Source organism: Paramormyrops kingsleyae, chromosome 4, assembly GCF_048594095.1.
Source record: "Paramormyrops kingsleyae isolate MSU_618 chromosome 4, PKINGS_0.4, whole genome shotgun sequence".
In the NCBI taxonomy this organism is placed as follows: Eukaryota; Metazoa; Chordata; class Actinopteri; order Osteoglossiformes; family Mormyridae; genus Paramormyrops; species Paramormyrops kingsleyae.
In genome coordinates, this window is record NC_132800.1 from 49,335,723 (window position 1) to 49,363,090 (window position 27,368).

The 27,368-nt window shown below is 42.7% G+C and overlaps 1 protein-coding gene across 1 annotated transcript in view; it reads right to left on the bottom strand.

Moving 5' to 3' along the window:
* The window catches only part of LOC111842472 (protein NLRC3-like), a 391,304-nt gene that overhangs the window by 358,881 nt on the left and 5,055 nt on the right, over positions 1 to 27,368 (bottom strand). Inside the window, exons 3-9 of the mRNA XM_072711521.1 lie at positions 27,058 to 27,171; positions 25,348 to 25,461; positions 18,864 to 18,924; positions 15,414 to 15,642; positions 13,524 to 15,252; positions 12,266 to 12,439; positions 11,961 to 12,134 (exon numbers count right to left, since the gene is read on the bottom strand). Of these exons, the coding sequence (XP_072567622.1) occupies positions 11,961 to 12,134; positions 12,266 to 12,439; positions 13,524 to 15,252; positions 15,414 to 15,642; positions 18,864 to 18,924; positions 25,348 to 25,461; positions 27,058 to 27,171 (2,595 nt within the window). The remainder of the gene's footprint in view (positions 1 to 11,960; positions 12,135 to 12,265; positions 12,440 to 13,523; positions 15,253 to 15,413; positions 15,643 to 18,863; positions 18,925 to 25,347; positions 25,462 to 27,057; positions 27,172 to 27,368) is intronic.

The following is a 27,368-nucleotide window of genomic DNA, read 5'->3' on the forward strand; positions in this document are numbered from 1 at the left end:
AAATGTAATTTACTAGGTGAAGAACAATATGGGCCTTTCATTACATGAATAGGCCCATAATAAATAAAGTTTTTATTTTTCGACTTTGAGAGGCAATTGCACGCAATCCGTAAGAAGTACGGAGACAATCGATATGTCAATCCGTGCAGCTAAGTAAGCCCTACGATTTGGCACCAAAGTGAGCTCCGTGCCTTTCACGGGCTCAGCGCAAATTGGCAAAATGTAGTTTACTAGGTGAAGAACAATATGGGCCTTTCATTACATGAATAGGCCCATAATAATAAAGTTTTTTTTTCGACTTTGAGAGGCAATTGCACGCAATCCGTAAGAAGGACGGAGACAATCGATATGTCAATCCGTGCAGCTAAGTAAGCCCTACGATTTGGCACCAAAGTGAGCTCCGTGCCTTTCACGGGCTCAGCGCAAATTGGCAAAATGTAGTTTACTAGGTGAAGAACAATATGGGCCTTTCATTACATGAATAGGCCCATAATAATAAAGTTTTTTTTTCGACTTTGAGAGGCAATTGCACGCAATCCGTAAGAAGGACGGAGACAATCGATATGTCAATCCGTGCAGCTAAGTAAGCCCTACGATTTGGCACCAAAGTGAGCTCCGTGCCTTTCACGGGCTCAGCGCAAATTGGCAAAATGTAGTTTACTAGGTGAAGAACAATATGGGCCTTTCATTACATGAATAGGCCCATAATAATAAAGTTTTTTTTTCGACTTTGAGAGGCAATTGCACGCAATCCGTAAGAAGGACGGAGACAATCGATATGTCAATCCGTGCAGCTAAGTAAGCCCTACGATTTGGCACCAAAGTGAGCTCCGTGCCTTTCACGGGCTCAGCGCAAATTGGCAAAATGTAGTTTACTAGGTGAAGAACAATATGGGCCTTTCATTACATGAATAGGCCCATAATAATAAAGTTTTTTTTTCGACTTTGAGAGGCAATTGCACGCAATCCGTAAGAAGGACGGAGACAATCGATATGTCAATCCGTGCAGCTAAGTAAGCCCTACGATTTGGCACCAAAGTGAGCTCCGTGCCTTTCACGGGCTCAGCGCAAATTGGCAAAATGTAGTTTACTAGGTGAAGAACAATATGGGCCTTTCATTACATGAATAGGCCCATAATAAATAAAGTTTTTATTTTTCGACTTTGAGAGGCAATTGCACGCAATCCGTAAGAAGTACGGAGACAATCGATATGTCAATCCGTGCAGCTAAGTAAGCCCTACGATTTGGCACCAAAGTGAGCTCCGTGCCTTTCACGGGCTCAGCGCAAATTGGCAAAATGTAGTTTACTAGGTGAAGAACAATATGGGCCTTTCATTACATGAATAGGCCCATAATAAATAAAGTTTTTATTTTTCGACTTTGAGAGGCAATTGCACGCAATCCGTAAGAAGTACGGAGACAATCGATATGTCAATCCGTGCAGCTAAGTAAGCCCTACGATTTGGCATGAAAGTGAGCTCCGTGCCTTTCACGGGCTCAGCGCAAATTGGCAAAATGTAGTTTACTAGGTGAAGAACAATATGGGCCTTTCATTACATGAATAGGCCCATAATAATAAATAATAAAGTTTTTTTTCCACTTTGAGAGGGAATTGCACGCAATCCGTAAGCAGTACGGAGACAAACGATATGTCAATCCGTCCGGCAAGGTAAGCCCTACGATTTGGCCCCAACGTGAGCTCCATGCCTTTCACAGGCTCAGCGCAAATTGGCAAAATGTAATTTACTAGGTGAAGAACAATATGGGCCTTTCATTACATGAATAGGCCCATAATTATACAGTAATAATGACAGGTAAAATCAACCCAGAAGGTTCCCTGTTGACTATGGGAATCGAACCAGCAACTTTCGCATTATAAGGCGACAGCATACAGTAGACCACTGTACCACCATGCCACTGTACTAAGCACTTGTAACATTTACGTAACTTGTGCATTTAGTCTGTGCAATTCATTGCCAAGCCAACTCCCTGACTGTGTTTATGAAAGTGAATATGAAAGTTCAAACAATGAGACCTAATGCATGCAAGTGTGCCAATCACATCAATCCAGGTTATATATAAAGAGTAAGTCTAACCCACTTCTTTGCCGTTACAGCTATTCGGTTCGCTGCCTTGATCCGTGTTTCGCTGTCTAGGCTCCTCCCTGTCTGGGTCATGTCTGACTCCGACGTTCCGCCTCCTTTTGGGGATTTCGTTTATCCTTCACCCGCTCTCAGTGAAGGTTTTGGCGCCTCCCGTTCCCTGCAGAGAAGCGCGCGACTATCTCAGCTGTCTCCGAGCCGGGACATCCGTCAATGATCTGTCGCTCCCGATCTCTCCCGCTCAGAAATCATGCAGATCGCCCTTCACCTCCCCGGGGTGCCAGGATCCTCATCGCCCATATTTGCATCGGCCACCTCCTCTCCGCAAGCGCCCGCTGTTCCTTCGCCGACTGCGCCCTCTTCGCCCGCTAGGCTGCCCGCTTCTCCGGACCCCCCTGCTCGACAGTCCCGTGGACGCAAGAGGTCTGCCACCCGGATTCGCTCCTCCTGCCCGAAGCGCCCCCGTCCTGCTGACTCCGACACATTGGCTTCTCAATTTCATTTGGCAATCTCGTCCCTGACCCGCACCATGGAGTCCTTCCGTGATTGCCTGCACACCTTGGAATCCTCATCGCGTATGCCAGCCCATCCGGTGCCCATTCCACCTGCCAGCTCCGTCATGCCAGACGCCCCTCCGGCATCTGTGAGCTTCTCCCTGGCCACCGCTGTCCCGGCTGCACCCTCTGGTAGACCGTTCATATCTCCCTCCACCGCGGTCCCTTCCCGTATGCAATCTCGCATCCTCCAAGGTAAAGACATTAACTTGGTTTCTTTGCTTGTACCTTCACCTGAGTGCAACAGGCGTGTTGTCGATTGTGGCGACGTTTCTGTGTTGCTTAAAGCTTCAGATCCTTGATTACACCGTAACCTGTCCATCTCCGAATTTGTTGTCACATTTGGCATCTATAGAGACATTATTTGCTCCGTGTTCCCGGATCGGCTTAAGGAACTGGACACTTATCTATCTTTGATTTGTGACTTGAATTTGTGATATGGGGGCTCTGTATTTTATGAATATCACAAATCGTTTTCAGCTAAAGCGTCTTTGTTTATTCAACTGTCGAACACCCGTATTGACAGGTCGTGCCTGGACTCCGACCTTCTTGTCCATCATTTTGGTGGACATAAAGCCCTCCTGTGTTCGCTTTGCCATAGTCAGGGTCATTTGCCGGAATTTTGCCCAAAATCGGTCCTCACCTCTGCGACTGTCGCCACGAGTTCTGACCTTCTCCGACCCGTGACAATCCCTTCATCCACCTCACCTGGAACTTTTGCTACCGACAAGAAAGGGCGTGAGGTAATTTATTTCAACGACATGCCTATATGTAATAATTTTAATGAAGTAGTGTGTTCATGGGGTAACTGTCATTTTTTGCATGTTTGTGTGTGAGTTTGTGCCAGGACCCTCATCCAAAAATGGTCTGCCCTCTCCACCCATAGAGTTTCTGTCCTTCGCAGGGAGGGAAGAGCAATTCAAATTCAAAGACCTTCTAAAACTTCATCCTTCTACTCTTGTCCATGTCCAGGCTCTTTCCTCTGCTCTTTCCGCTCACCCTGATTCTGTTTTTGTGGATTATTTACTCACTGGTTTGACTCAAGGCTTTAAAAAGTGGGCGTTATTGCTGATCTGTCCAAAATCTTCGTTGCTCGAAATCTGCAGTCTGCCGTGCAAGACCCTGAAACAGTTTCTTCTCTTTTCGATAGAGAAGCTAATAAAGGTTACTTGATCGGCCCCTTCTTTTCTCCCCCTTTTTCTATTTTTCATACCAGCCCTATCGGTGTAGCCACTCGGAAATACTCGGGAAAAAAGCTCTTGATTTTTGACATGTCTAGCCCTCGCTCCGGTTCATTCGCAACTGTTAATAGCCTCATTCCTCTTTTCCCCTTTTCGCTTTATTATGCTTTGGTTGATGACGCAATAAATTTGATTATGTTGGCGGGTAAAGTCTCTTTGCTCGCTAAAGCTGATATTTCGGATGGCCTAAAAATAATTCCAATCCATCCTTCCCAATGGCCCTTGTTTGGTGTTAAATGGCAACAACGGTTTTATTTTGCATTGGTCCGCTCACTTCCCTGGAATTTTTGGGTATCGTGTTAGACAGCAATGAAATGAAAGCTTATCTACCGATGGACAAATTTAATCACATTCCTGAAATCTGCCACTCGTTCCTGCACTCGTCCTCGGTCTCCAAATGCAAATTGCTTTCTCTTTTGGGGCACTTAAACTTCACCATGCGTATTATCCTGTAGGGTTGCTTCTATATCGTGCCCACTCGATCTGTCTAAATCGGTTTCCGAGTTGCATGACATGCTTATTTTAGATGACGGCTGTTTTTCTGACCTTAAATTCTGGATCGCGTTTCTCGATCATTGGAATGGCATTTCGTTTTTTTACAATAAATTTACAGATACGTCCCACTCTCTATGTTTATACACAGACGCGGCACCATCTGTCGGTTTCGGTGGATATTATCTCTCTACTTCTACCTTAAAATCCTACGACTCTGCCTGGAGGGCTTTCACTTCTTTCTGCCGCACCTTTGACCTGCCTGTACTCCCTCTTTCCTCATCTGTTGTTTGCACTTTTCTTACTCTTTTGAGCCCAAACGCCTTAGTCCAGTGTCAGTTCACGGTTTGGTGGCAGGTATTCAATTCCATGCCAGATGCACTAACCCTTCCTTAACCAGTCTGTTTTCTAATCCCTCTGTTCGTCTCTTACTCAGAGGCTTTAAGAAATCTTCTCCGACTTCCATCGATAAAAGACTTCCCATCAATGATCAAAATCAATGATCACTGTTCTCAGTCGAGAATGTTTTTCTCTCTTCACTGACACTCTGCTGCTAGAAGCTGCTTTTCTTCTTGCTTTTTACGGTCTTATGCAGCCTGGGGAATTCACCTACACCAAATATCTCCCTAATCGGACCCTTTGATCTCCGCTATTTCTTTTTCAACCTCATTCTTTTCTGTCTTTCTAAGCAGTACCAAATCAAATTCAGGTGGTGCTGGGTCTACGCTCTACATTGCACGCAGTAATACTTCGTATTGTCCTTTTGACTCCACAATAAAATATTTTTGTCTAAGACTTCGTTTAACTCCTTCAGACTCACTCTTCCTAACTCCTAACGGCACACCCATGTCTTACCCCTGGTTCACCTCTCATCTAAAGACTCTCTTATTTATTTGTGGGATCCCTCACACTCATTATTCTGGGCACTCCTTTTGGATTGGAGCTGCTTCCGCTGCATCTCATCAGGGAGTTCCGCCATAGATATTGAAACGACCTAGGACGATGGTCCTCCTCCGCCTTTGTATCATACATTCGTGCAGATACCTCCATGATCCTCGAGGCACAGCGAGTCATCGCTTCATCGGACGTAAGTATCACTCAGATAGCCGTTGGTGGTGGTTTAAGCTATACCCTTTTGGAAATGTTTTGCCATTACTTATCATCTATAATGCCATTGAACACTGTTGTCTCCTCGACACTCGCCCCCGCATTCATAGCGGCTCCATACCGCTGGCAAAACGCTAAACGTATCCATAATGCTTCGTCGTATTAACAACGACCTCCCGTATAGAAGCGCTTGGCGTCTCCATAACACCCCTATAGTAACATAGCGGCTCCATACCACTGGCAAAGCGCTAAGCATATCCAAGCATTTATGCCGTTGATGGGGACGTATCTGGATCGCGTTTCACCGTTGCGCTGTTAATCAAATTACCATGCGAATGCGATTTGAATATGCGCTAATGCGGCTATTTAGAATGTGAATAGCGATCTTCGGGTGAGAGCGGTACTACACACCCCTGATGCAGGTAAAACAAAGTAAGATAACATGGTTTACATTTTTGCCGATTTAACCTAATTAAAAAAAAATTAACACTTCCGACAATGAACGTTTTGAAAAGAAGACAGATTACGGATTTAGCCAGCGTTTTTTTTCATGATTCTACATTAAGATTTCAGCGAGATATAAACTGCAATAGACGCGAAAAGTATGCGATGTCGCCGACGACATACTCGACCCCAGAGGGTTGACTTTTGGGGTTGGTTCCTTCGCCTCCTGCCTGGTCGCCCAGCCAGATCTGTCGGCTTCAGAGTCGATGGAACCGACGACCAAGAGACGCGCTTTGCCAAATCACTCTTGTCATACTCATCTAAATTGTTTAACCAAATAAACACTCATGTCAACTATCTGTTGAGGACTCCTTGGTTGAAATGGCCACAGTATTGGCTTTTTTTAACGACTACATCTTTGTTTTCATACAGCTCCATCAGCAGCATTTGTTCTGCGGCGGAAAGAAACACCGCTCTCATTTTACAGGCTTTCCAACTCATCTGGTCGATCTATCGTTCATCTATTTATTTGGGCTTTTTAAATATCGCGGGTGTGCGCACTAAGTGAGACTATGCAAGTCTGTCTTGAATGAGCCTTGATTAGTTAAAACTGAACTGTGTTCATGGAACAACATGAGGCTAAGTTTAGAGATGGAGCTAGGTTGAGTCAGACTTTTTCGGTAAAGTCTGCCTTTCTTTAGCTACTTTCATGGAATACCCCCCCGGTCTCGATACGGAGTTTACGAAATGTTTCGAAATATCAGTCACGTGACAAATCAATGCGTGTTGTGTGTTTGTGGCGTTGTTAGTTTTAGCGAGTAGTTTGGCAATTATTTTTTACTTGAAATCCAATTGGTATAGTACTTCCTGTCTCCTGAGCCTGAGTTTGTCCACATTCAATTTGATGTTCCTCTCTCTGCATCTTCCCAGAAAGAGTCTCAGTTTACTGTCATGATCTGTCACAGCTTCCTCAACAGTCAAACCTTCTCCAGTGATCAGTATATCATCGGCAATGATGTAAGTGCAAGGTACGTTTTCCAACGCTTGCATCAGTTTGCGCTGAAACACCTCTGGCACTGGGCTGATCCCCATCAGCATTCTCAGCCAACGAAAACGACCAAATGGTGTTGCGAATGTGGTGAAATGACTCGACTCTTCAATGAGCTTCACATGCCAAAAGCCATGTTTCACATCACACACTGTGAAGACTTTGGCTTTCGAAACATCAGATAAGACATCATCAATAGTTGGTAATGGAAAATGACTGCGCTTCAAAGCTTTGGTCAGTGGTCTTGGATCAATACATATCCTGGGTTTGCCATTTGGTTTTTTCACAGTCACCATGCCACTGATCCATTCAGTACTGCATTCCACAAGTGCTATTATTTTTCTGTCTGCGAGACTCATCAGTTCCTCTTTCAGTGGTTTCATCATTGCCACTGGGACCTTGCGTTTAGGGAGTTTGACAGGCTGCACTGTTGGGTCAATTTCCAGCTTATATTCTCCTTCTAAGCAACCATCTCCCGTAAACACATCTTGAAACTTAGCTTTTATCTCCTCCAACAACCAAGTACTTTTCTCAGAAGTCGCGGTTGTAACTGAGATGTCCAAAGTGTATATGTTGTCATATTCGACTTGAATCAGCTTCATCGCTTCACTCGCAGTTCTGCCCAGTAAAAGTGTTTTACAGTCCTCTCCTACTACTTGGAACTCTACTTTTTGTTGTTTCTTGGATTTATCAGCTTGACCTTGCATGTCACTAATGGACAGTCTTGACTTATTGTACATCACGAGAACCTTGTCTGTGTGTTACATTTTTACATCCGGGTTCAACAGGTTGATAGGAATAACATTGCAAGTTGCTCCACAGTCAATCTGAAACTTAACCAGATTGTTGCCAATCATCATGCCTGCAAACAGTTGTTCTTGTTTTTTCCTGTCTGCTTCTTTAATCTGGTTCACTTTTTCCGTGCTCTGTGTTACAGCCGTGACAGTCATTATGTCCTCTCCAGAATCCGAGTCCTGCTCTGCCACTGTGTGAACGTTCTGTCTGTGTTCACTCTGTCTAGTTTTACTTCTGCACATTATGGCAAAATGGTTTCCTTTTCCACATTTTTTGCAGCTCATTCCATAGGCTGGGCATTTTGATTTGCATCTTTCATGTGTTCTTCCACAATATTTGCAGGATTTCCCCATATCTTGTCCTTTTCTTTCTTTCTGTTTAATTACATACAACTCTTCTAAATCATGTCCTTCAATGGTTCTGTTGGATTCTTTAGAAACCTCCATTGCTCTGCAAATATCCAGACATTTGTCTAAGGTGAGGTTCTCTTCTCTGAGTAACCATTCTCTCCAACTGGAGTTGCATGTGCCACAGACTACTCTGTCTCTGATCAGGGAGTCTTTTAGCTGTTCAAAGTTGCAGGTGCTCGCCAGCATCTTCAAGTCCATAACATACTTATCAACAGTTTCTCCAGGAGCCTGATTACGTGCAAAAAATCTGTATTGCTCGACAGTTTTATTAACTTTAGGATTACAGTGTTCATCAATTTTTCTCATCAGGGCGCTTACTGTTACTCTTGCTTCAGATCCGATCAGTATTGCGCAGAGCTCTCCTCCGTTTTCCCCGATAAGATAGTAAAACAGCTTTAATCTTGCCTTTTCCTATGTGTCTGGCAGAGCTAGTTCCGTGTGGAGTGAAAACTCTTCTTTCCATGTCTTCCACACTTTAGACAGGTTATTTGAATCCATATTCCACGGTGCGGGCGGCTTTAATCCCTGCATTCTATCTACTGCAGGGCATTCCTCTTCTGCGTCTCACCTGGCATGTCGAGCCGTTAGCTCATCCGAGACTAGTTAGCCTAGCTGCTACGGTACTTTCTCCTCCGCTCCTCTTAGCTAAATCGTTGGGGAGTTCGTTTGAGACCCCGCTGCCACCATGTTTCATCTTGTTCTTCTTACAAACTACACAAGATGGTCCGTTGAACTTTATCCCCATCACCGGGAATCTTTATTTAACTTTTACTCTCAGCTGCAGCAGTTACATGTTTTCTCATCACATGCTCAGATGTCACTTTCCCCATCACACTGGTGTTACACTCTAAAACCTCCGGGCAAAACACATAACTAGCTATATGCAATTCCTATTGCTACAAAACCTAGATAGGATGAGTATTCTAACCTCAGTACCTAATTAATTACTATGCACATTAAATACTCGGATGGTATGTAAATACAGAAATTGTGTTTTAACAATACACAACCATGGGAACAAATAATCTCTATAAATGATATAAGACCCAATTTAGGTTTTTATTGACTGTATTGATTGGGGGAAATTCTGGTGCATACAAACATGCAAATAATGCAGATAATGCCAAACAGACAAGGTACAAAGACTGTACAAATGGTGTGAGCAAAGTAAACATATTGCAGCAGATTTAAACAGTACATAGTACACAAATGGATGTAAAATCTTGAGCAGAATGTGAGACTAAACGTGAATATTTAAACATAAGAATAATAATCATCTGCAAATAAATTATGTGCAGTTAGCACACAAGGCACCGGATTGTATTATAACAAGAGTGGATGCTTCCTGACGAATTATGGCTATGGATGGGGAATGTAATGTCTGGAGAAATTGTGATGTCAGTCACCAGTTGTCTGACGGCTTCGGGCAGTGATAATCCCCAGTAGCATTTTTAGCACAGCATGGTGGAATGAGCCAGTGGCTAAATATGCTCCATTATAGAGGCCACTGATGTGGATGTGCAGACTTGTCCAAAATATTGCTAACATCCTCTTCTCTGCTTCTGATATTAGTGCAACAGAGGTTTCACGACCATACACAAGAGACATTAATAATCTAACGTGTTTATGATTCGTACTAGTTGAAATACGGTTGGCAAAAAGTTATCACACACTAATTGCAGATATAAGCTACCCATGACAGAATATAAAAATAATCAAAAAGAGATTTTATTGTATTATGCACATTTTTGACTGTTCAAGCTTCGTGACATTCAAAACTTGCAGCAATAGGTTTTTATTCTGCCATATTTGCTACAGCTGCAGTTCCGGTTTTTGCCAGCAGGCTGTGCACAACTAGTGTTTCAAAACTTTTCAAACAGTTTCGAAATTGTTTTGATGATTCGGAATTGCCATCTCTACAACGCTAACAAACAATGACCCACTAGGGAACTGAACTAAGGCAGGAACTTAAGTAGAGGGATAATGAGAATAATGCAGGACAGGTGAGAACAATTAACCAATCGGGGAGGGTGCAATACAACGAGCAGTCAGGGCTGAATGCACAAGCACTGGTACAAGAAAACAGGAAACAGGTAAAACTAATAATTAAATCAAGGAACTGAGATCAACAGGGAAAATAAGAAACTGACAGAGAAATAAAGAAACATAATCTTACACAGGGAAAATAATGAAGGCAGGTAAAACAAAACCAAGGCACAAAGCAAAAAACCAAAACAGAGTATAAGTCACCAAAAACACAAGAAACGATGCAAATGAAACACTACGGAACAAAATACAAAAAACAGAGAAGGCAAGATTAGAATGCATGACAGAGGGGTTTACAGGTAGCCGCGTGCTCAGCTCATTGAGTTCTGAGGTCACTAAAGACTGACTACGGGGAGGACAGGATGGCCAGCGACACCTGCTGGCCAAACGGGGAGAAGACACGTAAGACTGGGACAAACCGGTGCTGGCCCTGACAGACTGTTATTGATAGGTCGAACACAAAAACAAATTTTCCAACTTATTAAATGTTCAATACATGTATAGTAGTGTTTGTTTTTTACATTTAATGTAAAATTATGGTGTTAAGGAAATTATAAGGTACACATATCAATCATGGGTCAAAGCAGCGCTGAATATGGCTGAGGCAGAAGGAATAAAACAAAGAGCCGTTTGGGAGCCGGAAGAGCCAGCTGTTCTTGGTGAGCTGAGCCAAATGATCCGGCTCTAAAAAGAGGCGAAATTCCCCTCACTAGCGCAGACTGAGGAGATGTTCGGTGTCACAGCCAGTTTGGGGAGATTACGGGTACTGTCTTAGGACAATACTAACAAATCTCAAAAAAAGATTTAATATATTTCTACAGAAGTTCCCAGAGTATAATTTTTATTGAAGAATGTAGTCATCTTTAAACCCAAACCAGCCCCTTTTTAAATACACACGCACACACACACGCATACACACACACACACACACACACACACATCACAATAATTGTGCGAATGGTATCATGTAGTAGTAATAATGGTATTAAGAATAAAAACATATAAACAAACTTACATTTCTGGATCCCTGGTCTGGTCCTACACTCTGCACTGTGATCCACACTATATCAGAAGCAGAATGACATAGTACTGCTGTATCCATTTATTTAATTGTTGTATTTTCTCCACATAAATGAGTGTATCCTCCTGAGACCCCACCCACTCATTTATGTCCATTGTAGTGGACATTTTATTTTTGCATCTATCTTTTCACTGATGTTAGAAAATGTTATTCCTGTTGTGTACTAAAGAGGACATGCTGTGAAATTAAAAATAAAAATACATTAAAAAAAATCTAAATTGCAAGATGTCTTATTTCCTCCAAAGACAAATAACTTAAATTGAAGGACACTTTTTTCCTTGGGTCTCAGGAGGATATAGCAGGAGCAGACACACATTCTGTACTCACTTTAGTCTCTCTAGTTTACAGCTGTGATCCTTCAGTAGGGCGGAGAGCAGCTTCACTCCTGAGTCTCCTGGGTGATTGTAGCTCAGGTCCAGCTCTCTCAGGTATGAGGGGTTTGACCTCAGAGCTGAAGCCAGGGAAGAACAGCCTTCTTCTGTGACTCTACAGCCTGACAGCCTGCAGAGAGACAGACAATATCTCTCCAATAAATTAAAACACCTCACCTCTATGACTATTACTTTTAAGTAAATGTGAGACTCCAATAAAGATTTCAGTAATTACTGATGACAGTATGGAATACCCAGTAATACTGACCTCAGTATCTCCAGTTTACAGTGTGAATCGCCCAGTCCAGCAGAGAGCAGCTTCACCCCTGAATCCTGCAGGTCATTGTCACTCAGGTCCAGCTCTCTCAGGTGTGAGGGGTTTGACCTCAGAGCTGAAGCCAGGGAAGAACAGCCTTCTTCTGTGACTCTACAGCCTGACACCCTGCAGAGAGACAGACAAAACTCTCCAATAAATAAAAACACCTCACCACTAGAAGCATTAATTTTTTTAGCAAATGTGAGTTCAATAACGATTTCAATAATTACAGATTACAGTGTGAAATCACTACTGACCTCAGTATCTCCAGTTTACAGTGTGAATCCCCCAATCCAGCAGAGAGCAGCTTCACCCCTGAATCCTGCAGGTCATTGTCACTCAGGTCCAGCTCTCTCAGCTGAGAGGAGTATGATCTGAGAGCTGAAGCCAACATTTCACAGCATGTCTCTGTGAGTCTACAGCTGTTCAGGCTGGAAAACGAAACATCTTAAGATAAAAATACATACACCACACACAGATATATCAAATAAAATATCAAAATAAACATTTTTATTTTAAAATGCAATAAGTGATGCAGCATATACTTCAAAAGGAACTAGACAATCCTCTGATGTTCCTCATGTTTCCCGGTATGAAGAATACAATGAATATTTTCAGTTCAAAGCACAAATACCATGAAAAATTTAGTCAATCAGGACTGGATCAATGTACGTAGATGAGCAGATTTAGGTACAATACATCTTCTCCTTTGAGTTTACTGTGTATTTTCGCAATTTGCTGTACATTTTCATAAGTCATACATTCCCAAATACTGTTGTGTATTTTCTTACAGAGCCAGTTTGAATAAGGTCATGAGAGTGAACATGCTCTAAAATCCATTCATTAACTGGGAAATTTAAATATATATTATTTTGTTGTCTCCCTGTCCTAGTCAGAAACACAAATAGTTTTTGCTTGAGACTCTGAGCTGAGACCAAACTGCTGTTTAATGACCTTACAGGATGAATTACCCTGAGAATGTAATATATGCATAAGTATTTTTTATAAAGCTCTGGGCAGCGCTGGGGCTCAATGATCAGCACTACAGCCGATCGGGGTTCTAGGGTTTTGGATTAAGACCCTGCCTCGGGTTCAGATCCTCCTTAGTCATCCCCCTGGTAAAATAGTGTTGTCATCTCTCTGATCTTGCTCTTTATGACACATACATACAGGTAAGAATACATTGTAAGGTCAGAGCACAGGGTTGGCCAGCATCCAGCACCCCTGAAGCTGGGGGGTAAGGGCCTTGCTCAAGGGCCCAAAACCAGCATCACTCTGCCAGCCAGGTATTTAAACCAGGTGACCTGCTGACCGCAGGCAGAGAGTCCAAACCTACTGAACCACACACCACACCAAGAATGTAAAAAAATATACATATCCTGCAGTATCCAGAATCAAAAAGAATTCCTGAGTGGTCTATATAAATACAATCTAATTGTTTTGATAAGATATAAAAGCAGTATAATGAATAACATCTGTACTTCTTTAGTAACAGACAGATGTAAGATCACTTACAGAGCTGTCCTAGATTTCTTGATCACAGGCAGCAGCCTCTGAAGACCTTCATCTGATCTGATGTATTTCTTCAGATCAAACACATCCAGCTCCTTATCTGACATCAGTAACACAAAGGCCAGAGCTGACCACTGTGCAGGTGAGAGGTCTGCTGCTGAAAGACTTCCTGAACTCAGGTATCTTTGTACTTCCTCTGTTAGAGAATTGTCACCCAGTTCATTCAGACAGTGGAACAGGTTGATGGTCCTTTCTGGAGATAAATTCTCCTGTATTTTTTTCTTGATATACTGGGCCGTTTGCTTAATGTTATGTGAGCTGGTTCTTGTCTGTGCCGGTAGCCTTTGTATCAGAATCTCACTGGAGTCTGTTGAGAGGCCAAGGAGGAAGCGGAGGTAGAGGTCCAAGTGTCCATTCTTGCTCCTTAATGCTTCATCCACTGCAGTCTTCAGCAGGTCAGCTGATGAGTTTGACAGAAACACATATAAAGCAGCGAGATACTCCTGGATGCTCAGATGCACAAAGCAGTACACCTTCTCCTGGTACAACCCATAGTCCTCTTTAAAGACTGCTGTGCACACTCCAGAGTAAACTGAAGCCTCTGTGACATCAATGCCATTCTCTGCCAGATCTTGCTCATAAAATATGAGATTACCTTTCTCAAGGTTATGAAAAGCCAATTTACCAAGTTTTAAAAGTAATTCCTTGCTAGATTTAGAGCAATTATTAAGCTTGGTTCCACCATTTTCCATATACTTCTCATTTTTTAAACTCGCCTGAAAGATCAGAAAGTGTGTGTACATTTCAGTCAGGGTCCTTGGAATTTCTCCACTGTCAATCTCACTAAAAATCCTTTCAAAAACAGTGGCTGAAATCCAGCAGAATACAGGTATGTGGCACATGATGAAGAGGCTCCTTGATGATTTCACATGTGTGATAATCCTGCTAGCCAAGCTCTGATCAATAAATCTCTTTCTGAAATATTCCTCCTTCTGAGCATCATTGAAACCTCGTATCTCTGTCACCCGGTGGACACATTCAGGAGATATCTGATTGGCTGCTGCTGGCCGGGAGGTTATCCAGAGGAGAGCGGATGGAAGCAGATTCCCCTTAATGAGGTTAGTCAACAGCACATCCAGTGACGTTTTCTTTGTTAAATCAAACCAGCTTTCATTGTTCTGAAAATCTAGAGGAAGGCGACATTCATCCAGACCATCAAAGATCAACAAAACTTTGTACCTAAACAGCTCAGTGGATTCAAGCGATTTCAGTTCTGGGAGAAAGTGGTGAAGCAGATCAATCAGACTGTATTCATCCTTAATCAAATTCAGATCCCGGAAAGGAAGAGCAAATATGAAGTGAATGTCCTGGTTTGCTTTTCCTTCTGCCCAGTCAAGAATAAATTTATGCACAGAGACTGTTTTCCCGATACCTGCCACCCCTTTAGTGAGTACAGTTCTGATAGGTGTCACACGCCCATTTAAGGGTTTAAATATATCATGGCACTTGACTGCAGTATCTTCTGTTGCCCTTTTCTTGGATGCTGTTTCAATCTGTCTCACTTCATGTTCATCATTGACTGCTCCAGCTCCCCCTTCAGTTATGTAGAGTTCTGTGTAAATCTCTTTGAGAAGTGTTGGCTGTCCTTCCTTAGCTTTCCCTTCAAATACACACTCAAATATCTGCTTCAGGTTACATTTGATTTTGCGCTGACGCTGCAACAGAAGATGCCCTGAAATAAAATGAAAATAAAATGCACAAGGTTTTTGAAAAACGTGTTTTTATTCATAAGCCAAATCAAATTAAATTAAATGGTAAACTGAAATGTAAGACACATTTTTTCATAAATTATATTTCTGTGGCAAATCAAACACACACTGAATGAGCTCTTACTCTTCTCCAGCATGTCAGCGAGATCATTTTGCTCCATGGTCCTCAGGATGTACAGTGTGATCTTCAGAGCTCCCTCTCTACCACAGGTCTTCTGCATCTGACCATCACTGTCCAGGTCATTGTCTTCCTCCAGCTGAGGCTCAGAGCATTCTGGGTCATTCTGATCCAGGTACCTTTTCAATTTCATCAGCTCATCTTTCAGAAACGCTTGAGCCTTTTTCTCCAGTAACTGAAATAAACAGTTCCAATTTAATCATTATCACTCCTGGCAGCATATCTTTTTATAATTTAATTTGTGAATTATGCTGCATTGCATTTGAATTCATAACTTAGTGTCAGATAAGGAGCTGGATGGGTTTGATCTGAAGAAATTTATTAGATCAGATGAAGGTCTTCAGCAGCTGCTAGTTGGAAATTTCAACTGGAATGCTCCCTGAAGTCAGAAGAGTCCAAGGAATCTAGACAACCCTGACCTCAGAATTCAATATGGCTGCACCCTTTATCAACAGAAGTTAAAGCTGTAGTTTTATAGTGTTTATTAGCAGTTACTTCTTATTTGTGACTCATAAAATCAGTTGTACTCACAGTACTGTCCAACTACTGTCTAATCTGTAGATGTGTTGCTAGGGTGTTTTTATGCGCAAAATACCACATATTGTGTTGTTATCAACTCCTATTGCTAACAATAACTAATAATTAGCCTGGCTAGGGACCTGTTTCAAAAAGCAAGATTCCTTGCATAGCAAGGTAACTTGTCAGATGTAAGGTAGTCAGGCTAAATGTAAGTGAACAAATATAAAGGCCTTTTATATTGGGGCACATTAAATCTGACAAGTTATCTGGCTAAGCAAAGAAATCTTGCTTTTTGAAACAGGTCCCTGGTTTGCTAAATGGCTTTCTGACTTGCTGTACTGGAATGAGGTTAACTCAGGTGTGACGTCATTCCCAGCTCCGACTTCCGACCTCCGAGGTAAATGGAACGCAGCGTTAGTTGTAAATATCATCTCTTACAGGATGAACTACTTATTATTAGTGCTGTCAAATGATTAAAATTTTTAATCAGATTAATCACAGGGTTCCTGTGGATTAATTTTGATTAATCATGATTAAATATCATTCATTTTTAATCTATATTAATCACATTAATTTTGCATGAGCAAACAGACTCAAGAAAAAAGGGAATATATATGCACTTAACATGTTTATTGAACATCTTGAACATGAGTCGGATGCATTCCATCTGCCACAGAAATGCAATACCATGGACCCATATCAAAAAGCAAGATTTTTTGCTTAGCCGGAACAACTTGTCGGATTTAAGGTACCTCAGTTTAAATGGTCTTTATCTTCGTTCGCTTACAATTAGCACGAACTACCATAAATCCGACAAATAATCCAACTAATCATGAAGTCCAATTCTAGCCCGGTTAATTGCAATTGTTAGCAATATCAGTTGATAACACATTACGCGCGGTGCTTTACATATAAAACTCCATAGCAACACATCCACAGATAAGTTGGACGGTATAGCGTGTGCGACCGATTTAATGAGCCACAAATGAGAAGTAGTGCTTAAACAGTATAAGACTACAACTTTCCCTTCTGTTGATAAAGGGCGCAGCCATCTTGGATTCTGAACTCGGGATCCTCTGTGCTGCTCCGAGATATTTCTCGGATGTCCGAGAAACGGGAGCGCATGTAGTCACTTCCGGCTTCAAAACTCCGGAATCCGACTCGGAATACAAGTTCCGAGGGGAAATGGAACACACTAAAACTACCCGAAATGGGTTGACAGAGACATTTCAGTGATTTTGAATCATTCTGCGCTGCAGATGGGTTAATTGCATTAAAAATTTTTATCAGATTAATCATGGTGATGGATTAATCCGCGTTAACCCGTTAATTTTGACAGCCCTACTTATTATACATCTGTAGAAGATGTACAGTTGTGCTCAAAAGTTTACATACCCTGGCAGAATTTGTGATGTTTTGGCCATTTTTCAGAGAATATGAATGATAACACAATAACCTCTCTGTCACTCGTGGTTAGTGGTTGGGTGAAGCCATTTATTATCAAACAATTGTGTTTGCCTTTTTTACATCATAATGACAACAGAAAATACCCAAATGACCCCGATCAAAAGTTTACATACCCTGGAAATTTTGGCATGATAACATAGACACAGGTTGACACACACAGGTGTAAATGACTACTAAAGGTAACCATCCTCACCTGTGATCTGTTTGCTTGTAATTAGTGGGTGTGTATAAAAAGTCAGTGAGTTTCTAGGCTCCTGACATGAGTCATCCAGTGTTGCACTGATTTTTGTTGGATTCCGAGCCATGGGGAAAGCAAAAGAATTATCAAAGGATCTGCGGGAGAAGGTTGTTGAACTTCATAAAACAGGAAAAGGATATAAAAAGATTTCCAAGCAATTAAGAATGCCAGTCAGCAGTGTTCAGACCCTAATTAAGAAGTGGAAAATGAGGGATTCTGTTGAAACCAAACCACGATCAGGTAGACCAACAAAACTTTCAGCCACAACTGCCAGGAAAATTGTTCGGGATGCAAAGAAAAACCCACAAATAACTTCAGCTGACATACAGGAGTCTCTGAAAAAAAGTGGTGTGGATGTATCAAGATGCACAATAAGGAGGCACTTGAAGAAAAATGGGCTGCATGGTCGAGTGGCCAGAAGAAAGCCATTACTGCGCAAATGCCACAAAATAGCTCGCTTACAATATGCCAAACAGCACCGAGACAAGCCTCAAAACTTCTGGAACAAAGTTATTTGGAGTGATGAGACTAAAATTGAACTTTTTGGCCACAACCATAAACGTTACATTTGGAGAGGACTCAACAATGCCCATGATGAAAAGTACACCATCCCTACTGTGAAACACGGAGGTGGATCGCTGATGTTTTGGGGGTGTGTGAGCTACACAGGCACAGGGAACTTGGCCAGAATTGATGGCAAGATGAATGCAGCACATTATCAGAAAATACTGGAGGAACATTTGCACTCATCAGCTCGGAAGCTGCGCATGGGACGCTCTTGGACATTCCAACATGACAACGATCCAAAGCACAAGGCCAAGTCAACTTGTCAATGGCTACAGCAGAAAAAAGTGAAGGTTCTGGAATGGCCATCTCAGTCTCCTGACCTCAATATCATTGAGCCACTTTGGGGAGATCTCAAACGTGCAGTTCATGCAAGACAGCCCAAGAATGTACAGGAACTGGAGACATTTTGCCAAGAAGAATGGGCAGCTTTACCATCTGAGAAGATAAAGTGTCTCATCCACAACTATCACAAAAGACTTCAGGCTGTCATTGATGCTAAAGGAGGCAATACAAGGTATTAAGAACTAGGGTATGTAAACTTTTGATCGGGGTCATTTGCCAATTTAGATAAAATAAGAAAATATACTTCAGTAATAAATGCAGACCTTGAAGATGGATGATAAGTCTCCTTTATATGGGTGTGAATTACATCTTTTCACTCGGTCCCTGTGAATAAAACACAAATATCCATCCATTAATCCATCCATCCTCTAGCCAATTATCCCAGTTCCGGGGCAGGCAGAGTTGGGGGGGTCTATTTCAGAGAGCAGAAGGCCTAGGATACGGGTTCATCCTGGGGGGGATTCTAGTCCATCACAGGGCACAGACACACAGAGGCTGTCATATGTCATGGGTGTTATATTCCTGAGTATGGTGGAAATATGGGTATACAGTAAAACAGGTCTAAGTCGACACTCGCGGGACCAGCTTAAAAGTGACGACTTAGAGAATTGACGAGATACACCTACTGTAAGTCGACACTTTGACGACTTATGTCTATCTCGCCGTTTTGCCGACTAGTAAATATAACACCATACCTCTACTACACCGCACTATACACGCGAGACTTACAGTAAGACCAGGGAGCGACTAGTGCTATAGGTGGGGATTCCCCGTTTCTACATCGCCATGGTGACAAGCAGGCGGTGAGAAGCAGGCGGCGGGAATGCAGCAATCGGGGTGTCGACTTACAGGTAGGAAAATCCATTCATTTGTGTTCTTCGGGATTTAGGTGACGACTAAGGGCATTTGACGACTTACAAGCGGCGAGATACACAAGGAATTTTAAAGGAAACATCATCAGGAAAAATCGGGACTTTTGCTTGAGCGTCGACTTGTGCACATTGACGAGTTACAAGACGGCGACTTAGACCAGTTTTACTGTATAATTTCCCTGGTGCCCCTATAATAAGGAGTCTAGCCCGAATTAATGGAGGTGACTGATCCTTCTTATTAATCTCTCAACTTCCGGTTCTGGGAGTCACACACACACAAGATCGGCTGCACACAACAACAAATGACGATATACAACATACTCCTTCCCACTTAATTAGCAAGAACCACCGCAAACACCCAACATCCTGTTGGCCCTCCAACTCATACCATAAGTTCCATGCTAACAACAGTGCATCACCTTATGTCAGAACAGCACAGAAACGGTAAGATATAAATAACATAAACCTCTCAACTCCTAATTTACTTCTTTTTTTTTTTGTTATTTGTTTATATATATGTACTAAGGGAGGAGGGGGTAGACTGCCCCCAACCCTGACATTTCCCTGGGGATTATTCTGCCCCGTTCCTCTGGGTATGTCTCTACATTACAAATCGTTCTGGAGGCCGGCGTTCTCTCTTGGGGTAGCGGTGGACCGCGTTGCAGTCTGGTGAGGCCAGACTGCTACCAACAGAAGCCGTCGATTTAAGTAAGGGGCCCGTTGATTGTTCTGTGTTTCACTTAGCCGAAGGGATGGGTCCATCCGACATAGGATCCACTGCAGGTGGTGTGTCGCAGGTGGATGTGTGTGTGGTCGGGTGAAGCCGGTCAAAGGCCCCACCACCATGCCCCCGTGAAGCTTCCTGTGGAAGGCCAGGTTCAGCAAGCAGCTGGTCATTATGCCTTTTCCAGACAATGTCCTCTGCTGTTTTGACTGTATAGGACATGGGACCTGTTTGTGCCGTAACTGTGGCCGGCACCCATTTTGGTTCATGATTATAGTTACGTGCTAGAACATGTTCACCTGGGTGGAAACCCCGCTCCTATGCGGTTCGTCCTCTTTGCTTCTGGAGCACAGTTTGCTTAGTCTTTGGTGGTTTCAGCAGGTCAAGGTTTGTCCGGAGTTGTCTATTCAAGAGAAGTGTGGCAGGAGCCACTTTGATAGTTGAATGTGCAACATTTCTGTAGGATAACAAGAAGTTGTTTAATCGCTGATGCAGAGAGCCCTGTCCTCGTGAAGACCTTAAAGCATTTTTCAAGCTCTGAACAAATCTCTCAGCTAATCCATTGGTGGATGGGTGGTATGGAGCAGTGCGAATGTGTTGAACCCTGTTTAGCTCGAGGAACCTTCCAAACTCCTGTGACACAAACTGAGGGCCATTATCTCTCACAAGCTGCTCGGGGAAGCCGAATCGGCTGAACATTTCGCCGAGTCTTTCAATGGTTTTCTCCGTAGTAGTAGACCTCATGATGAACACCTCTGGCCATTTACTATGTGCATCTACTGCCACCAGAAACATTCGATCTTCGAATGGCCCCGCAAAGTCAATGTGGACACGCTGCCACGGCTCCTCTAGCCAGTCCCATGGGTGTAGAGGGGCTGGTGGTGGCATGCAGCGGTTAGTTTGGCATGATGGGCATGTTCTTGCGGTCTCTTCAATTTGTCTATCTAGTCCGGGCCACCAGAAGTAGCTTCTGGCAAGCTCCTTCATACGCACCATTCCACAGTGGCCTATGTGTAGTTGCTGCAGGAGTATTTTCCTCAAGGCTGGTGGTATGATCACTTGATTTCCCCATAGGAGGCATCCTGCTTGTACTGAGAGTTCATTCCTTTTTGGAAGATATGGTTTTAACATTTATGGTGACCTTGAAATCGCCGCAAATCCTTACGGAGCCATCTTTTTTAAGAACCGGTACAATTGGTGTCGCCCAGTTGCTCTGACTGACAGGCTCTAACATTCCCTCTTTTACCAAGGATTCTAGCTCTGCCTCTACCTTCGGCCTTATTGTGTAAGGGACTGGTCTGGCTGTCATAAACTTGGGTGTGCTATCCACTTTAACCTTCAGGTTAACCTTAACCCCTGGGAGTCGGCAGACCCGCCGGCGGGGACACTTGCATTTTTTTCTGGTAACCGTGAAAAGAACTTAAAATGCGTCGTCATGTTTGATCATGCACGTAAGTGTAGTACATCATTTTAATCTGTAAATGGTCTACTTTTATTCATGTATACTCACAATATCCACGAAACATTGTAACATTTGTAAAATAAAGAAAATAAACAGGGTGCGCTTTCAGCCGTATCAGTCTCCGTGACAATCTTTTTGACTAAAATGAACTGAAACTCCGCGAATACTGCACAGACAGACATGAGAAATATATCTATAGAAAGCTTAAAGTGTCTACTTTTAAATAAAGCAATTTAAATGAAAAATAAATATTTTCAGTTTATGTAATCCATGTGAAACCAAGGAGAGGCACAGAATTTCTGTCGCACTTCATTATCTGCTAATGACCCGAGGCAGGGCACCCCCACACGCCATTCACATGGAAAACAGTCTGGGCACTATACGTACAAGGCCACGCCCCCGGACACCGGCTTAAAAACACACAGACAGAAAGCTGCAATGACAATGGGTAAGTTATTAAGTCTTATATAACTCTTATTCTGATAATATTAAACTAATATTAGTAAATATTTTCCTCACTTCAGCTAGCTTTCAATGCCATTTACATAGTTTAGTGTAGCATGTAGATAACTCTGCTAACATGCTGCCTCATGTAGCAAACATGTTATTTCCTGGTGGCTTATTTCCTTATGGAGTTTACAGATGTTTGTAAATGTTCTAATGTATTTCAACTTGTTTTGGAGAGCTTTAGATTATGGTTGCTAATATATATTTGGCTCCGTTTTGGTTAGCCTATAACACTGCTATCGGTAATGTTATTTAGCACAAACATTTCGGGTGTTTTTTTAGGCTAACATTTTTTTATTTGTTTGTTTTTAGGAATGTGTCTGCATCACCCTTGCCTTCACCAGCACCTCACATCGGGACACGCATGCTAAATAAACCACAAACAAAGAAATATGTTTCTGTCCTCAAATTATTTTCTTGTAGCACTTTCCTCTGTCCCATACCTGACTGAAAGGGGTAATTATACAGCTCATTATGCAGGTCTTTGTCTTCTCTGGTGTGAACTATAGCATTATTCATGATCATTCCCACCTCCTCGCATATGGCCTTTCTAAACAAAAAGTGTCTTAGAAAATTTAAATGAATGTATTGTTTTCTGTAAATGAGTGAGTGAGATGATTGTCACATCATTTTGAAGTAAAACCTGTACACTACAAGATCCAGGTCACAAAAGTCTGGTACACAAATGTCATGAATGTGTTTTGTGGTCTAATTTCAGTGACTTATTTTTTTGTTGTTTTCAATAATCACGCATAGCTGTTTTTTTCTCCAATATAAAGACTTTTACATACATGCTGCTCATATATTATTGTAGCCCAGTTTCTGCTGAATACAGTGTTATCAGACTTTAGACATTTATATGTTTATAAGTAACTGAAAAATACACAAATGTCAGGACATGTCAGAATCTCTTCAGGGCTCCAAAACACCTTCAGACTCCCAGGGGTTAATGTCCTTATATTACCTAGTTCCTCTTTAAACAGCTCCTCATGTTTGCACAGTACCCTTGAGACATGCGAGTCCTTTTTGCCCAGCCTATGGATTCATGGCCAGTCCAGGGCAATTTTCTCCAGCCATGACCGCCCCAGCAGCGATGGAAAATTCCCTTCCACCACATAATGGCAGCTTCGCAGTCTGCCCATTTATCTGTACAGTGACCTCCAGGACTCCTTTGGTCGGTACCGGTTCGCCAGTATAGGTTTTCAGGATGAGCTTGGACTGCTGCAATGGCAGATGACGTAGCGTTTGTTTATAAACAGTCTCAGGAACTATGGAAACTGCTGCACCTGTGTCAATTTCCATATGCACCACTTTCCCGTCTAATAACGGGGTGACCCAGTACCCCACAGCGCCTCCCGTAATGGACAGTACATACACGGTTGTCTCATCCGATGAGCTGCTATGTCCTGTTTGGGTCTCGTCTGTTTGCACATTATAGACTGATTGTCCCTTTTTTTGTGGTATTTTGTTTTGTTGTAGTGTTTTAATTTATTGTCCACTCTTTTGCTTTTACAAGCTCGTTCCAGGTGACCTTTTTTTTATACCTTCTGCACTCAACGTCCTTACTCCAGCACTCTGCTGCATTATGCCCTGTTTTGTCACATCTGTAGCATTTGTTCTGTGAACTCTTTGCTTCAGTGGAGATTTTGTGTAATGTCCCAGTTGTGCTTAGCTGATGAGCCTCCTTAGCAGCTAACTCCATGGACACGCTAATATCAATGGCTTTTTCCAAGGACAACGCCCCCTCAGTTAGCAGGCGTTTTTGGATGGCTTCACTCCTCAGCCCGCAGACAAGCCTGTCTCTGATCATGTCGTTTAGCACCTCGTTGAATTCGCAGTGCTCCGTCAGCCTTTTTAGAGCTGCCACAAACATGGTCACGGTTTCCCCTTCCTCCTGATTCCTCTTATGGAAACGGAAGTGCTCTGCAATTACAAGGGACTTAGGAGAAAAGTGCACTGTCAGGGTGGCTACAATATCCCAGTAACGCTTGGTCCCGGGCTTATCTGGGTGAATCAGACAGCATAGCAGATTGAATGATTATGCTTAGGAATGTCGGCACGATTTTAGTGTCCTCAATACCATTCGCTTCGATAAAATACTCAAAACGTTCCGTGTAAGAGCACCATTGTTCAGTACAGTGGTACCTTGGTTCTCGAACTCACTAGAATTTGAATTTCTTGAAAGTCGAACAAACCAGTTTGACCTAGAACTCGATCTGAATATCAGAAGTCGAACCGTGAATGCTGACCTAATATAAATTGTACACACCAGGAAATTAGTTACACGGCACTTCTCTGAGCGGAAACAGAAGGTAACGCTTCAGTGTCAGCCTCGCATTTGCTGTGTAGCAGCGCTTGTTGGTGATAATGCTATTTTATAGAAAATACTGTATCAGGTAATACACTGTACTTTATATCATTTTGTTAGCCATTGCTCACCAAAAAGTTACGTAATAGTTGTACAAAAATTACAACGTAAAAGTTTGCTATATTCACGAATAAATGAACGAATACAGAGTAATAATAATATTAAACAATGGACAGCACTTCCCTCTGTGCCGCCACTAAAATAGGCATTTTATGGAAAGACAAAGGTCCTTTGTCTGATGACTTAACAGGATATAGTAATTAATTATTTACATGCACCGTTAATGTGAGGCTGGTGCAGGATTTGTATGAGGACAGGGTGACAACAGAGAGGTGTGTAGTAGGAATGATGGACTGGTTCAAGGTGGAGGTGGGATTGCATCAAGGATTGGCTCTTAGTCCTGTCTTGTTTGTAATGGTGATAGACAGGCTGAGGAATGCAATCAGACAGGAGACCCCATGGACTATGATGTTCACAGATGACATTGTGATCTGTAGTGAGAGGAGGGAACAGATTGAGACGAGCCTGGAGAGGTGGAGGGAAGGGGAATGAAAGTCAGTAGGAGCAAGATGGAGCACATGTGTGTAAATCAGAGGGAAGGTGGAGGAATGGTGTGGTGGCCAGGAGTAGGAGCAGTGAAGGTGGATGAGATTAGATACTTGGGGTCAACTGTCCAAAGTAATGGGGAGTGAAATAAAAAAATGAAGAAGAGGATACAGGCAGGGTGGAGTGGGTGGGGAAGAGTGGCAGGAGTGATGTGTGACAGAAGGGTATCTGCAGGGGGTGTCTTGTGTTTGTTTAAATGTATACATACCTTTGATCTGTAGGAAAAGGTCCCTCTCTGAAGTAGATTGGTCGGTCCATTGACCTGTCACTCTTCATGGAAACACAGCTGGGTACAGGTGAGCCTGCTCTCTCCATCAGGACACTGGACAGTGAGAGGAAAAATCCTCATTATATAAATATAATCTATATACTGTGGACATGGTCACAATTAAATCTTCAGCTGTTTAGCCTTCTGCTCTGTCTTCATGTACTTTTATATCCCATGAAGGTCTTGATGCAAACAGGCTTGTTAACAGTTAGTTTTAATGTGAAATAAATTGTCTCACTTAAAGTTAAGATACAGATATTAAAAGTTTAGTATCATTGTTACAGCCTCCTTCACTAGACTTGGCTATTCTTGTTTTTTCTTGTTTATTGATTAATTTGTTTATTTATTAATTTGTTTGCTTGCACTCTACTTCTTCACTATTTATGACCATTTTCGATAGGAGAGATGATTTATTGCTTTCCTCTATTATGGAAGAACTGGCTGTTTATGGCAGAAAAAGGAGAAGAAAGAAGCTACAGAGGTATTTTAATAATGTGGTATTGGAACTGCACTGTACAGCAGCAGAAAGCCCTGCTGAGGGTAGTGTGCACAGCGGAACGCACCATGAGAACCTCTCTACCAGCCCTGCAGAGGGTAGTGTGCACAGCGGAACGCACCATGAGAACCTCTCTACCAGCCCTGCAGAGGGTAGTGTGCACAGCGGAACGCACCATGAGAACCTCTCTACCAGCCCTGCAGAGGGTAGTGTGCACAGCGGAACGCACCATGAGAACCTCTCTACCAGCCCTGCAGAGGGTAGTGTGCACAGCGGAACGCACCATGAGAACCTCTCTACCAGCCCTGCAGAGGGTAGTGTGCACAGCGGAACGCACCATGAGAACCTCTCTACCAGCCCTGCAGAGGGTAGTGTGCACAGCGGAACGCACCATGAGAACCTCTCTACCAGCCCTGCAGAGGGTAGTGTGCACAGCGGAACGCACCATGAGAACCTCTCTACCAGCCCTGCAGAGGGTAGTGTGCACAGCGGAACGCACCATGAGAACCTCTCTACCAGCTCTGCAGAGGGTAATGTGCACAGCGGAACACACCATGAGAACCTCTCTACCAGCTCTGCAGAGGGTAATGTGCACAGCGGAACACACCATGAGAACCTCTCTACCAGCCCTGCAGGACATCTATGCCGAAAGGTGCAGATCCTGGGCCACCAGGATCACTAGGGACTCCAGCCATCCCGCCCACAAACTGTTCAGGCCACTGAGGTCAGGGAAACGCCTCTGCAGCCTGAAGTCAAGAACTGAATGGTTTAGGAGGAGTTTTTACCCACAAGCAATGAGACTCCTCAACCACAGCACATAACGGACGATACACACATTCTACTACTATCCAGTTCCATAACTTATAAAATATTTGCATATCTGCACTTTATAGCAAGATTTATATCTTCACGGTGCAATTTATACTTTATATTTATACTTTCACAGTGCAATGTTATGTTATGTATACCTATGTGTATTATATATACTATATGCACTTTATCTTTCTGTGATGTTAGTACTTTCCTTTGTATGTATAGCACAGCCAGGGTACTTTTTGCCAGAAAAAGCATTTCACTGTATGTTGTAGCAGCTATAACTAAATGTGACAAATAAAGAATCTACATCTATATCTACATCATAAATGCACATTTACCTTTGATTTGTAGGAAAAGGTCCCTCTCCAAACTTGATTGGGTGGCTCATTGACATGTCACTCTTCATGGAAACACAGCTGGGTACAGGTGAGCCTGCTCTCTCCATCAGGACACTGTGGACAGTGAGAGGAAAGATCCTCATTATATAAATATAATCCATACAATGTGGACAAGGTCACATTAAATCTTCAGTTGTTTAACTATCTGTTAATATGATGATGCTCATGATGCAATCAGGCTTGCTTACAGTTAACTTTAATATGAAATAGTCTCACCTAAAAATAAGATTTCAGTATGAAAGGTTTAGTAT